The sequence below is a fragment of the Syzygium oleosum genome, unplaced genomic scaffold (genome assembly GCF_021117445.2).
Source record: "Syzygium oleosum isolate NSW1041296 unplaced genomic scaffold, Sole_v2.1 Sole_v2.05, whole genome shotgun sequence".
Taxonomy (NCBI): Eukaryota; Viridiplantae; Streptophyta; class Magnoliopsida; order Myrtales; family Myrtaceae; genus Syzygium; species Syzygium oleosum.
Genome location: NW_026607489.1, coordinates 15644217 through 15658607, shown reverse-complemented (window position 1 = coordinate 15658607; position 14391 = coordinate 15644217). Strand labels below are relative to the sequence as shown.

At 40.6% G+C, this 14391-nt stretch overlaps 2 protein-coding genes across 2 annotated transcripts; both read left to right on the top strand.

Moving 5' to 3' along the window:
* Positions 1–351: 351 nt before the first annotated feature.
* LOC130138237 (uncharacterized) lies at positions 352–4621 on the top strand. The gene is made up of 6 exons (XM_056311680.1): positions 352–436; positions 585–637; positions 1388–1443; positions 2160–2224; positions 3191–3233; positions 4057–4621. Exons 1-6 carry the CDS (start codon positions 352–354, stop codon positions 4118–4120), a joined length of 366 nt encoding a protein of 121 aa, XP_056167655.1. The 3' UTR covers positions 4121–4621.
* A 2258-nt stretch (positions 4622–6879) lies between these two features.
* On the top strand, positions 6880–12964 carry LOC115662841 (AUGMIN subunit 4). Its single transcript, XM_030584930.2, has 13 exons — positions 6880–7203; positions 7474–7521; positions 7648–7773; positions 8173–8526; positions 8708–8804; positions 9069–9114; positions 10318–10411; positions 10539–10610; positions 10713–10771; positions 12139–12207; positions 12286–12337; positions 12592–12669; positions 12744–12964. Exons 1-13 carry the CDS (start codon positions 7066–7068, stop codon positions 12819–12821), a joined length of 1311 nt encoding a protein of 436 aa, XP_030440790.1. The 5' UTR covers positions 6880–7065; the 3' UTR covers positions 12822–12964.
* Positions 12965–14391: the final 1427 nt, after the last annotated feature.

Sequence of the window (14391 nt, the reverse complement as noted above, 5' to 3'; positions counted from 1 at the left end):
TTATCAGTCCAATTGGTTACGTGTAACCTTGTTTGCCACACTTAGGTTGTGTACGTGTTGGATTTGAAATGTCTTGGTTGCTCTGAAGGACTCAACATTGCTACCACAGAGAAGTGGCTGAGCACACATGTTGAGCTAATGCTCGTCGAAGTGTTTAATTAATTAGCTGAGATAATCATGTAAAACAAAATGTGAACGATAGCTGTGCTTAGTTTGGACTCATCATCTACGGAACTTGTGCTTGCTGTAGTATGAGATTGATTGAAAAAGAAAGAGGATGTCCGTGTGTGTAATTTGTTTGTGTACGAATGAATTGCACTACTAAATAATTCAATGCATTGTTGGCTTACAATGTACTTTATGGATGTATTTACTAGTGAAGGAGAAAAGGAGGTGGTGATATTCAAGAGGAGGCAGGATCCTACATCCATTCCTGGCAGCATTTCCAACAGACTATGACTTTTGGTTCTGGTCCCTCAATGCAGTTCATAGTGTGGGTTCTATGAATTTTTACGTAGTAGTATGTTAATCGCAACGCAATGGCCGATGACAGTTTTCTTTTTAATTTTCTTCTGGAAACTAGTTGGAATGGATTTGTTGGCTGAATGGACAGCGTAAGATAGCTCCGACTCCAGAGGTAAAGTTAGCTCTATTTCCATATACAGAACTGTTAGTCTGCGCACTCTAGAGGGAAGGAAAAAAAGGAAACTTCGAACATGCAAGGGGTAGGTCTGGAGAAAAAGAGAACTGAAGAAGATAGTGTGAAGTTCTAGGAAAAAACAAAGTTGTACTTTAACCTTTCTACAGTTAAGAAAATCAATATGCACAGTAGATGTGTCGAATTGCTAGATTTTGTAGCAATACAGAGAGAGTCTGTGCAGTAAATGACTTTGGATTTGTTCAAATGCTTCCTTTTCAGTTAGTTTTAGTTCTGCAACAAATTTGTGAGGAAAACCTCCTGCTTTTGAATAAATTTATGACCAGTGGAGAACTCATACTCTACTAGCTTAGTTCTCTGCACAGGAGCTTTTGATTTTTCTTTTTTTGGTGTCATTTTGAGTGCAGACAAAGTGACATTTCTTTCTTATCTCGCCTTCCCCTTGGCATACACTCACACACTTCCATAAAGTATGGATTCTTCTGAACTCCAGTGAACTCCGGCTAACTCCTCTTGACATATACTCGATTTCTCTTTGGCTGGAAGTTGCATACAATATCTTTTTTGTGGTGTAGTCCTCACTGTTTTGCATCGTGAGATGGGTTGGTGAAGTCATGTCTGACAAAGACGCTAGAATATTTTGCAGTGTATTAAACTTGCTGCCAATAATATCTTGGGGGAGTGATTTTATGTTCTTTCACTATTAGATAACGCTACAACTCTCTTCAGGAAATGGTGGAGCTTGAAGCTAGGCGTGAGCGGATTAAACTTAATGTTGCCAGTATGTGTCTCTAACTTATCTTTAGATATTTATTGTCTCCCTCTTTTGTTTCCCATTGCCAAATACTCCCAGTCCCTGGCTTCTTATTGATCTCTCCACTGACAATTGATTGATATGATGAGAGTATGGTTCTTACGGAACAGATTCAAAATGACTTGTTGGCATGTTTAGGTGCTTTCGACTTAGACTGTCACCTTCACAGAAGTCTCTATTTATTGTTTATCCTCCAGCCAAATGTTTGGTGAAATCTACCTCTCTGTGTCTGTATCTGTAGAATGGGTCAAGTTGTAGGCCTCCATATGTCATTCATACTAAGCTGTAAAATGTTAGCTAATACACGAAATCTTCTGAAGTTTCCTGAAATAGAAATATTTGGAACACCTTCACATTAAATTGCATGGTGTGTGATCAGATGCTGTAACTGTGGTGGCCATCTAAATGCAAAACTAGACCCCATTTGTGGTTGGGTAAATATATATAGTGGAACTGAACTGAATGGTCATCACAGCTTGAATTTTGTTGAATTTGGACCACAACAGCTAAGTCTTGGAATATGCCTGGATTGATCTTAATTGATGATCATCTATGTTTTCTGACTTCAGCCTTTTAAAGTCAATTCAATGTGTACAATCGCTGCATTGGCATTTTCAGATTTTTTTCTATCTAAACTCCCTGCTTTTTTATGAGTTTTTCATTTCGTTGACTAATTTCATTTCACAGGGTTAAAGAGGAAGAAGAAAAGAAATTGAAAGGCTACAGTATCTGGGTAAAAAGCATGAGCGCTGGTCTGCTCTTTGCTCTATTTCTCTGTGATTGCATAACAACCTTTCTAAACCCCTGGTTATACAACCCCTTTTGTAGGTAAAGTTGGGAGGTCCAGACTTGCTAAGTTTTGTTCGGCAGTTCACATGTCTCTGCAGATGGTATGATGATTTGTGTATTTATATTTTTATTGCATGTTAAAAGATAAAGCTGTTATATATAATGGGCTTTATATGATAAATTGAATTACCAATTGCAATTACGGAGTTAGTTTATTTATAGTAGGAGGATTACATGAATCATTCAACAGTCTCAGAAAAACATGCATATGATCACCAGACTGTTGAGAGCTGAAGGAAACATTACTGTGTAGGTTACTGTTTTTGTTTTCCGGTTACAGTTGTCTGCACTGTTAAATGATGGACAGGAGAGGAAAGTACAAGTAAACTGCTCAAAACATCGATCCTTTGCAAAATAACTTCAAATCTAGCCTTCCACCTCTAAAGCTGTATAGGGAGAGAGAAAGATCCAAAGGCTACAGCTTTACTGAATGACTTGATGAAAGAGTTCATAAGATGGATCTACTTACAAAGAATAGAGACACCCAAAAAGCCTAATTACAACCAATTAAGACTCACCTACTAGGTACTGACTAACACCATTAAATATACTTCAACAAATGGAATAAGTATTAGATCATTTCTGATGCTTTTTATTGACTTGAGCATACCAATTTATCATCACTTCCCGCCAGTGCACTCCTAAACAGTTAACATTCTGCATCATACTTATGGTTTCGAATACTCCCCACATGACACTCCCCACCTTCCAGAACCAGATATATAAGTAAATAAAAGGCTCCTGAATTTGCCCTAGGGACAATAGAACTACAGTTTTTACTTCTTTTTATGCTTCCAATGTAAGACATACGCCAACACTGAATAATTTAGTTGCTAATTATGTTGACACTGTGATGTTGTCTTGCAAAGGTGACGGGGTTGAGGAGACATCGGATAAAGCAGACAGCATGAGGTGAGTAGCTTAGTATTTCTCTCTTTACAGGAAAGTGAAGAATAAGAGCAAACTTTTCTACTATGATTATTGAAGACACCCCCTACTACTCCTTTCCTATTTCCTTTTTGTGCTGTGGTGCAAAACTTGTTCATTGCCAACTCGATTTCCTATGTAAGTACTTCCGGGTCAGTTACGATACTATCATTAAGCATTTTGTTAGAGCTTGTCGTTAGCAAATAACATTGCTCCTTTGTTCTTGCTTTGTCTTGAACCATAGAAATACCTCCTTTTCTGTTTTTCTTTTCGAAATATGTAGCTTGTGACAATCATCAATATCTTCTTCATCATCTTGTATTGCTTCGAGATATTGGGGTCAAGGGAATTCTAAGGGCACATTGCTTCCGACAAATTGAAAGGATAAGGAAAGAAACAAAGGATAAAGTAGGGAAAAACCAAAGAATAAGTTTTCAGACGCACTTACAATGGAGAGAGAGACACAGTTCAAATGTGATTGATGCGTGCTTTGGCTGGACTTCTATCTTGTGCAGACAAACTAAAGAAAGAACGAAAGAAGAAGAAGAAGAGAAGCCAGTCCTAGAGTAAGTTCCTTTGGAATTGAATTAGTGATTCGGTGCACAAAAATTTTGTTTCCAAAATGTTATAGCGGTTTCTATACTGTGCGTTAGAATGTTGACGAGTTTTGCTAGTGGAGGCCTGTCTCATAACAGACTTTTGAGCTTTCACTAGTGTTAAGGTGAAAAAGAACATTGGAGATAGGGATGCTTTATGTTATGGGGGCTTGTCCCATATGAGACCATAACTAAATCAGATCACCTTTCAGGTCAACGGAGCCCACAGGATCCGGGTGCACGTTCAAGCCGGGGACATGGCAACCGCCGACTTGAAGCTATTCCTCCTGGTGTTCTAAAGGTTCAATACTGCAATGCTCCGGGTCCTGTTCCTGCTTCTTTGCGAGATTCACTGATGAGAATAGTGGTATGGCTCAAGATGGGCTGACTAGGCAGTTCCTATTCGAGAGAGAACCTTCAAGACTCCAGTGTTGAGTCTTGATTTCGGGTTTTTTCTTTTTATGCCAAAATTTACATTTTGTAGGTTGTTCTCACAATTTTGGGCATCTTCGGGATCATCGAGATTGTTGCACATTGTGTCACACAACTGCATTACAAGTACACCAAAAAATAAAGAGGCCAAGTGAAGGCGTCAAGAGATGTTTTGGGGAAATATTTTGTCTTTCTTCTGGAACGGATGTTTGCTTGACAATGTGCGAAGATTGAGTTAAAAGCTCAATTAGACTCGGAGTTGAATCATATGTGAGCTTCAGCTTGTGCGGTTTCATTCAAATTCAAGGTTTGTACAATGATTTGTGAAGGCATGTACCTTTCTAATCTTGCCGCCTGGCTCCATATGATCAAAGTGCAGCACATCTTCTAGATTGCTTTGCTTGTCTTTTTATTTGAGAATGAGGAAATTTCGAAATGATCAGAGTCTTCGACTCGCAAAAGATGTAACATACAATTATTCATGTTCAGCTTTTGTATGAGAAGTATACTTTCATCTGATTCAAAATTTGCCAATGTCTTGCCTATAATCCTTTTTTTTTTTTTTTTGGTAAATAAAGGTACAAAACTGAATAATTTAACGTCTAAAGTCTACTATTCCAACTTCATCGCTGCACAAAATATCCTCTTGCTAATATTGGAATCAAGAAGTGATTAGATACTACATTCTAACCATTCTACTTACGGCCTCCTAACGTATAACCTTTTGAGTTGTAGTATCACGCAAATAAAAGCAAAGTTAATTTCCCTACTCACTCCGGAAGACCTTAAGTATGGTTCTGTTTGGTTCAACTTTGGGAAGGGTTTTCAGCCTCGAAAGCCCCTTCCCAAAATGTCAGGTTGAACTGTTTGTTCCAGCTTTCCGAGTTCTAGTAGTCAAAGTTCTAAGATTTGGAATGGGCCAAAGGCCCCAAAGCTGGGGTTTGGTTCAGCCTTTCCGAGTCCGAAAGGCCGAGTTTAAGATTTGAACAGCCGAAAGCCCAAAGCCGGTCCTGACCACTTTGGGCTTCGGCATTCCACAAATGCCGATCGTTTCCAAAAAAAAAAAATTCTTCAAGAAATGGCGCCGCTAAAGGGTAATGGCTAGGGCTGTCGGGCGAGGTCGCCCGACCTGTGTGATGGCCGACTGGGGCCTGGGCGATCGCCCAGCAGCCGTCGCCCGGGTCGAACGACCCTGTGCGCGGCGACGCTGGGGTCGCTCGACCCAGCCATCGCTGCCGGGTCACGCGACTCAGCGGCATTTGCCGGGGTCATGGCGATCGCCTGCGGCCCACACTGGTCGCGCGACCGCCCAGTTGCCGGGTCAGCGCGACCCAAGCGACAACGGCCTGGGTCGCGCGACCGCCCAGGCGGCCTTCGCCTCGGGAGGTTGCGCTGACCAGCGGACGACGGCTCGAGGTCGTGCGACCTCAGCGCCTCCTGGGCGCCCGGCCGCCGGCGCGCAGTATCCGGGCTCATCGGTGGCACAGTAGCCCTTCGCCGAAATCGGCGAAGGGTACTTAAAAAAAAAAAAAAAAACCTCCCAAAGCCCATTTGTAAAAAGGAATTTACCAAACACAATTGCATTTCCCTAAGTGGCTTTCAAATGATTTTTTACCAGACACTACGTGCATTTCCTCAAATGGCTTTCACTTAAAGGTAATTGCATTCCCCCAAGTAGCATTTGAAAAGCCGAACCAAACGGGCCCAATATGACGGCAAACCCAGTGAAGCGTGGAATGAACCTTTTGAAATTTTATCTTGTAACCCTCGGGAAATCTTTTAAATTGCCATTGCTTGAAATCTTTCCGAATTGCCATTGTTTCGTTTTCAATTCACTTCTGATCATCAAATGAAACTATCCATCACGGAAACTGGTTAAATGATATCTCGAGCAGTTTACACATCTAGGATCTTGATGGATATAGATGCCTTGTGAGCTTCATAGAGATTACTTCACAATACCTTGTTGCAACTTTACTTCAGTCACTACCTTTGGCATTCCCCCTCTTTGTGATTAAAGTCGGGAATTCGGGCATTGGCCCTCGTGGGGATTGTCATCCGTCCAATTAATTCATTCATTTTGGATTGTCAATCCCATTAATCATTGCGAGTCGAGTTTTACCGATAATATTTATAAAAAGAAGTTCACGGTCAACGGCGGTAGAGGAGATTTCTGTTGTTTGTCTGTGGCCATTCAAGTAGGGCGCCTCACCCGACCCCCGATCGGGTCGGAAGTTGCGTTTATATTTAACATAGTAACTTTAAAGCGCACAATCACATCAACAAATTAAAAGCTCGAATCAAAATTTTGACATCGAAATAAAGTTAAGGAATCAAGCTCATGGCATTTTCCCTTGAAGGACTCCCTTGAGTTTTTTTGTTTTATTTTTCCTTCATGTTACCAAGAAAATAAATTAATCTCGTGTGACCATATGTTTCAAAATTCCGACAAAAAAAAGTATATGTTTCAATTTTCTTTTTGGAGGGGGAATTGAAATAGAGTTGACAGAATTTGAAATGCCGTTGTGTTTTTTTTTCGCAAGTAAATACAAAATTATTTAATTAACGAATATTTGGATATAAATTCCTCGGAGGTTGCGATTTCTCCCACCTTCCTCTCTGCAAAATCATTTGAACTCCAAAAATCCAACAGCAGAACCGCCGGAGAACTCACCAGTGTTGGTGGCGGTGGCCTTTCAAAGGCGGCGGACCGCCTAGCGATCAGCCATTTTCCTGCGAGACCGCCATTGCCGCCGCTGAGATCCACCGGTTGGGCGCTTCCTCTTTCGATGGCGAAGGGGCTGCAGGGCGGCGGCGGCCAGAGTTTGCCGGCCGACGTCTCCCAGGTCGTCGATCAGCTGGAGCGCCACTGCTTGGCTCCCGACGGCTCTCTCGTCTCCAAATCCGCCTACTACGACCTCCAGCTCGTAACTCTCTCTCTCTCTACTTCCCCCCTCCGCCTTCTCTTTCTCCCCTCGAGTAATTTCGCTCTTTCGTGTTTTGTCGCGGAGAAAACGACGGCGAGGAGAGCGGCGGAAACGAGTTTGCGATCGCTTAGATCGCAGGATCGTACGTTAACGGCTGATTGGAATTAGGCTTGGTTGATCTGTTTCGATCTCGAGATGTGTCGTTGCATTGAGAGAGATTGCAGTCCTATTCGGTCGAAGCGTTTGTTGATTCGTGCATTGATGTGTCAGGCGAGAGAGGAGATGTCCAGAGAGAGGCTGCGTTATCTGGAAGCCATGGTGAGATTGCTGTTCTACAGGACATTACTAATGTGACGGTTTCGGTGCTCTTTCCTTCTGTACATTGTTTAGGTCTGACTTTGAAGCGGTTCGTGTTCTCTGTATCTTGTGGTGGAATTGATTTAGGCGATCTATTGCGAGGCAATTGCTATGGTTGAAGAGTATCAGCAGGCTGTTTCGGTGGCTAATCTCGGCGGGATTCGTGATCTTCAGGGTTTGTATCCACAGCTCGGATTGAAGAACTCCCCGCAGGTCTTTTGATATTCTATCGTAATAGTCTATGTTGTGTGACTAGAATAGTTATTTGATTCTTGTGTCCTTGAGCAGATGAACTGACCTACTGACTTCTGGTGCTTCTCGTTTTCTTTCCTTCATGAGTTGTGGTGCCATGCTCCAGAATAGCTGTATGGAACACTCTGTTCAGCTATAACAATGCATGAGAATGCCATGGAAATGTGTCAGAAGTGGTGCTCTTGGCATTGCTATTTGTGTCCAAGTTTGCTTCTAAACTATTGAAAAATTCCTCCACGTGGAACATACTTATTTGATGCTTAGCCAATGAAATGATGGCTGACTCTGTTGCTCTATATTGAGACTTTTCCTTTGGCATTGCATCTGTTGTAACATGCTGCATCTTTTTTCTGATTATAGGTATATGAGACTCTAGAGCACCGTCTGGTTGTCGCAGAAGCAGCTCAAAGACTGAGGCTTCCTTTAATATCGAAAGATGGAGAGATCCACGAGGATGAAATTGAGAAGTGGAGTATAATGTCAAGAAGCTCCATTGATAGCACTAGTACTAGCTTTACCATCAGTTCAAGCACTAATTCCATAAATTATACAAACATCTCTACAAATAGCAGTCTAGGCACTGCCAATAATTCTCCATCAATTAGCAATGCTGATGCGGTGGAACCTGGAGTTGGTGGTGTTCCTAACCGTTTTCTTGGAATTACACCTGTGTATTTATGGCAAACTCAGCTTCAACGGGCACCACTAGCTGTGGTACTGATTCATGAAATGATTCATATATGTATTGCTCCGATAGGTTACTGATCATGTGTTATTTTGTTATATCCCTGGTACTGTCTATTTCATTACTTTTCATTTTCATGCTCTAATGAAACCTGTTGCCACAAATTGAAAGAGTTGAAGGGAGAATATTCATTCCTGCTTTGGTATGTAGGATATGACAGAGTATCAGATGTCTGTGTCCCATGAGATTGAGGCTCGTCTGAAAGTCAAATGTGATAAACTGGCTGATGCGTTCGCTGATGACATTGGTAGTTTTCAACTCTCAAATCTTTTTCTTTTCGATCTGCTCTCTATTTCTAGCTAATGCATGCTGTGTCCTTTTTCGACTACATTTTATCTCCACTAATGTCTGTGAATGTCAACTTCTCAATGGAAAATGTCCAAGATATTATTTGGAGGAATACCTTCATCACAAAGCACGACATCTTTTTGGGAAAAAGGCAGTTTGATACGCAGTATGTATCACGATGTTGTTGTATGCATGAAAATTTGATTCTTTCTTTTTCATGCAGATTCATCATCAGGAAATCAAAATTTGAGTGCCCGTCTGCCAGAAAGGTTTGTGTCTTGAATTGGTTTCTTTTTCGAATATATAATTAACTGATGAGTTATGTTTCCATCATATCTCCCTTTAATATGTGCCATTTGTTGTTCGTGCTGATGCTACAATTTTATCTGAACTTGCTCTACTATGCCCTTCTAAATAATAGATCTGATTCCTAGTCAAATTATTTGGAGATGTTAATGGACATATCTCCACCCCAAGAATCGATACAGAACATGCTACTCTAATCTAATCTTTTTCCACTTGAATTTTCTGAATTTACATCCACTACCTTACACCCACGTTCTTCACCTGAGAAATATCTGCAGTCCAGTTTTAATATCTCTGCATAAAGCACGACTGCATGAGTAGTTTATTCACGTCCAGTTAAAATTATCTAATGTCATCTTCCTTTTTCCTGAGATGCTACCTGCTGTTGAAATCCTATCTAAAAGAGGATATCCGTGCGAAAAATTTGGCGCGTGATCAATGGTTGATCAAGCAGCTTTTCATTTTAAGGGTTTGGATTCTATTAGAGTATCTTCCGGAAGGACTCGACACCACTACGATAAAAACTAAATATTTTCCTTAAAGTAGGATTCGTTGCAATGTATGTTTTATAGTAATTTTAGATTTTAAAGGAAGCATTAGTGATTAATTATTTAAGGAGTCTTAGAGAATAAACTATACTTTGTTAACTTGGATGGTTTGTTATGCAAGAACTCCATGAGGAATTAAGATTTTCTGTAGTTGATTTGAAGTCCTGTGGCTTGATTGGGAGGATTTTATGCAGGAACAAAGTAGGAGAAAACATGAAATATGGACAAGAGAGCTTGACGAGAAAGCACATATTCCTATAAATTCATCTTGCAGGGCCAAGAATATGTTATTTCCTGGAAACCCCATTTCACCCCGTGGAGGAACATGAACTTCTTTGAACTGTGAAAAGTGATCTTGGTTGATCCTTGAAGGCTAATGTTAAATAGAACTTGCACCCTAGGAACATGTTGTCCTCAGTCAGTTAACGTTTAGTGGCAAAGTCATCTGTCTATCGTATTCTTCTTCAGTAGTAGAACTCGAGCAATTGGGTTGTGTAGATATTCAGTATATGGTACTCTGAAGTGTATGGGACAGCCTCTTAATAAGATTTATCCCATATGCTTGGATAAATAACCTGCTCATGATAGTGAATGGTATAATTATTTTCTCTACATCAGGGTGAAATCTATCATTGAGGAGATTGAAAGGGAAGAATCAGCTCTTCGGGAAGACCTTTACTCTGCAGATAGGAAATTTGCGGAATACTATAATGTATGGGCATAAGCATAAACTTCTTGGTCTTTTCTGGCTTGAAATATTTTTTATAATGTTGACTCGATGTAATGCATCTCTGAGCTCAGAGTTTATCTGTGGTTTTGGATGCATTTTGCCCAACTAGGTCTTAGAGCAAATACTTGGAGTGCTCATCAAGCTGGTCAAGGATTTGAAATTGCAACATCAGCATAAATATGTACAGATTTCTGAACTTCTTGCAATCTTTTAAACCACCTTTGTATATTCTTGCATACTTCCTTTGGTAAAACCTCTGAATCTACCTTCTGTCTCATCATAGGATGAACTACAAAAGACGTGGCTATGCAAAAGGTGTGAAACCATGAGTGCTAAACTGAGGTTGGTTGCATACTCTTGCTTATTTAATTCATTCTTTATTTTGTTGGCTTTTGCTTTGATGGATTTTTAAGCTTGATACGTTGGAAATTTCCTCCTGAATTTTGCTTCTGAAGGAGCAATTCCAACTTGTGACTATTCAAGCATTTGTTAATGGAACTCTCCTCTGTATTTGAAGTATGTTCATTAAATATGCTGACATTAATAGATAATTGAAAAAGATGGCATTATAGGGGTGAGCATGGTCTGGGTGGGCGGTTCCCACCCTAGAACCCGGAACCACTCACTAAAGACCGGTTCCGAAAAATTGGAACCGAGAACCGCCCGTTGGTTCCATAGACCCACCCAGGAACTGGACCGGACCGGACCGCCGGTCCAGTTCCCGGGTGGGTCCATAGAACCGGTCCCACTAGCCAAGGACGAAGACGAAAAGACTAAGACGGAGACGGAGACGGAGATGGAGAGTCGGAGACAATAAGGTGAGCATCGACCGAAAAGAGAGAGAGTGAGAGTGAGCGTGAGGCGAAAGCGCAAGAAGGTGTTTTTCGGTTCAATGTGAGGCTGTGAGCGTCAAGCAAGTTAGGTTTAGTATAGGAATTTATGATTTTTCTTTTTAAAAAAAATTAAAATTAAATAAATATATTATATTTATTATTATATTACTGGTCTGGTCCAGACGGGCGGGCGGTTCTACACTTAGAACCGGGAACCGGACCGGTACGCACCTGTTCCAGGCAATCCGGGCGGTTCCTGGTGTTTTTGCACACCCCTAGATGGCAAGGATACTTTGCTAGTTTGAAAATGGATGCAGATTTTGCGTAGTGTTCTTTCAGATCTTTATATTTTTTTCCCCATAAGTGAACGTTATAGGAAGGACAAAGGTGTGAGGCTGGTTATTAGCAGAAGCCCAGATGAAATGACAGAATGCACTAAGTGTTTATAGAGCTCGACACTCCTGTTCCCAAAAGGCCTTCTTTAGAATTGAGGAATCTGAGTAATGAGCAACTCAACTTAGTGCTGTGCACTTCATGTGGAACTTCATTCGTCTCAACCCTACACACAGTTGTGCACGCTAACAACACAGAATAGGCCAAGAACTTAAGAGCCCAACATGCCAATTCCAAAAGAGGCCACCTTTAGAAATAAATATGGGGTAATAAGCTACTCAAACTCATTCATGTGAGCTCGATATGGGACTTTATTCACCTCAACACACATACACTTGTGCACATCCTATCTGGTCGAACTTTATATCTCTTAGAATAATCATTAAATATATTTGTAGCTGACAGATCTTGTACTTCTCAGTGCCTTCATGTATGGCTGTTAGTCTTGTTTGATGTGCTTTGACGAAAGCAATCTCTTTGCAGAGTTTTAAAGCATATACTTTTATACGAAACTTATACTCAGGAGTCAATTCCAGCTCTCCACAAAATAAGGTGACTTTTAGTGGCAACACAGATGATTTAACTGTGTGTTTGCTGGTAAGGATTAACAAACTCTGGTATTTCATGCAGGAAGTATCTTGTTGAGGCCACAGAAGAAGCTTCAATAGCTTACAACAAAGCGGTTAGCTCCATCGTTTGCTAAAACTATATTGCTCAAATGCTGGATCTCTTTCAATCTTCTGTGAAAAAAAATATCCATATTTTCATCTTTGGCTGTTTTTGCCCAAAATATATTTACTCCCAGATAATGGTGTGAATTTCGTCCTTTTCTTTTGCTAGTCCAGTTTTGACAATAAAGAAATTTTTCCTTGTAATTTTCTAATCCCTCGGAAAAGCCTTTTTCATATCATGATCATATTCTAATGTTTCTTGAAGGTAACAAGACTTAGGGAGTATCAAGGCGTCGATCCTCACTTCGATACAATTGCAAGGCAGTATCATGATATAGTGAAGGTAATTTAAGTCCACGCTTTTACTGTTCTGCTATGACTCCTGAGTGAACTTAATGGTTGATTCTCCTGCGACAGAAATTGGAAAATATGCAATGGACAATTCACCAAGTGGAAATGGACCTGAAACGCATGCCCGATCATCCAAACGCATGAGTGTGGAGCCCCCTCAAGTATGGCATCGTGGCTTATTATTTTGTTGCATTTATGCACCAAGGATTGGATGAAGCTAAGTGATAGCTGTTTACTGTGTATCTGTGCTATAGCAAATGTTAAGTTGAAAATCATATTCGTCTCAATCCTGAGCTGATTTTTAACAACCTAAGAGAAAAGAAAATCGACCAAAATAAAGAGTGGAAAAGGGAAAAAAAAATTAATGATCAAATTCTTAGGTGCTTTTCGACCAAAAAAAAAAATTCTTAGGTGCAGCTTCATGTTAGTCATCACATCAAGTTAAAGTCAGATTGATACTAATTTCTCAAAGAACCAAATCATAAACTGATTTTATTTCATTTTTAGTGTTAATAAATTTTTCATAATTAGTAATTTAGTTATCTATCTGTATATTGCATTACAAGATTACAAACTTGAAGGACGTCCATTTTGCATAAATCTAGCACGTGCTCTATGTCTCGAGTGTTTCTGTGAAGGGTCGATGCGATTTCTCGCTGAACTGGAGACCAGCTTTACCTTCTTCTTATGTATTATTTTCTGTCGATATTCTTATGCTTTATTCGAATGGTCAATTAGCCGAATAAAATGGAAGTGCCATCTTTTGGTTGGCGATAAATGAGCAGCCATTTGATTATTCCACACCAAGCAAGAAGAAACTTCCTTCTTTTGTTAGACTAAGTAGTACCAGGGGCTGTGTGCCATCCAATCGTAGCGAGATGATTATGAGAATGAGGTCCGAGGACATGGTCCCACGTACTTGTTTTGCCCGGATTATATGCGGCTTCGCTTTTTTGGGCGCAACACACAATTTGATGTCCGAGTCTTATTAGTTAATTCTCAGCAAAATCCAAGGTTAACTTTCTGAACCAATATAGCTAGACATGACCCACCCGATTCTTTGGAATTGTGTGCATTGAGCTGTTCGAGTCTTGGGGAGATTTGAAACAAAAGAATAACAGAGCATACCTTTATTCCCCGATCATTTTGAATTTGATGGACATCCATTACCATCCAATCCTTTCAGGGGATTCTTAGCGTTGGGAGCAACATGAGAATTGACACCTCCCCCACTTCTTCCCTTATAAGATGCCATTGTTGGTGCTCATAGTGACGGAACTTGTCCGTCTACCTATAATAATCTGCCCTGTGCAGTTTAGGACAGCCCATCAACGATTCTTTGAATGAATTCCAACGCGAAAGGCGTCTCGTCCCCATTTTGGAAGTGTTTCGCCATATGAAAACAGCTACTCTTGCCCACCACGATTGTCATATATTCCATTCACCACGCCGCATTACTTAAAAGGTTAATGGAACATGAGGAATAGTACAGTGCTTGGCTGTTTCGCATATCAAAGATGTGGGAAAATCTTATTATATACGTGCCTTCTAGAGATCTTTTGTGGCCGCAAAGAGGCATCTAGAGATCTCCAGGCCCAGTTAATTCCGCTTTGTTACTGCACAGACCTGATTGCATCTACCCTTCATTCCGAACTACTTAGTTTTACTCCTCTTGATGTGCCTGAAGTGGCCAGAGGAGCTGACTCGTAAGCAT

Bases quoted from the DNA above. Each gene is read 5' to 3' on its own strand.
- LOC130138237 (XM_056311680.1), top strand. From the start codon at position 352: ATGTACTTTATGGATGTATTTACTAGTGAAGGAGAAAAGGAGGTGGTG. The intron at 437-584 runs GCAGCATTTCCA...CTGGAAACTAGT, and splicing joins GGATCCTACATCCATTCCTG to TGGAATGGATTTGTTGGCTG. The intron at 3,234-4,056 runs GTGAGTAGCTTA...ATCACCTTTCAG, and splicing joins GATAAAGCAGACAGCATGAG to GTCAACGGAGCCCACAGGAT.
- LOC115662841 (XM_030584930.2), top strand. From the start codon at position 7,066: ATGGCGAAGGGGCTGCAGGGCGGCGGCGGCCAGAGTTTGCCGGCCGAC. The intron at 10,611-10,712 runs GTACAGATTTCT...GTCTCATCATAG, and splicing joins TGCAACATCAGCATAAATAT to GATGAACTACAAAAGACGTG. The intron at 10,772-12,138 runs GTTGGTTGCATA...ATCTCTTTGCAG, and splicing joins ACCATGAGTGCTAAACTGAG to AGTTTTAAAGCATATACTTT.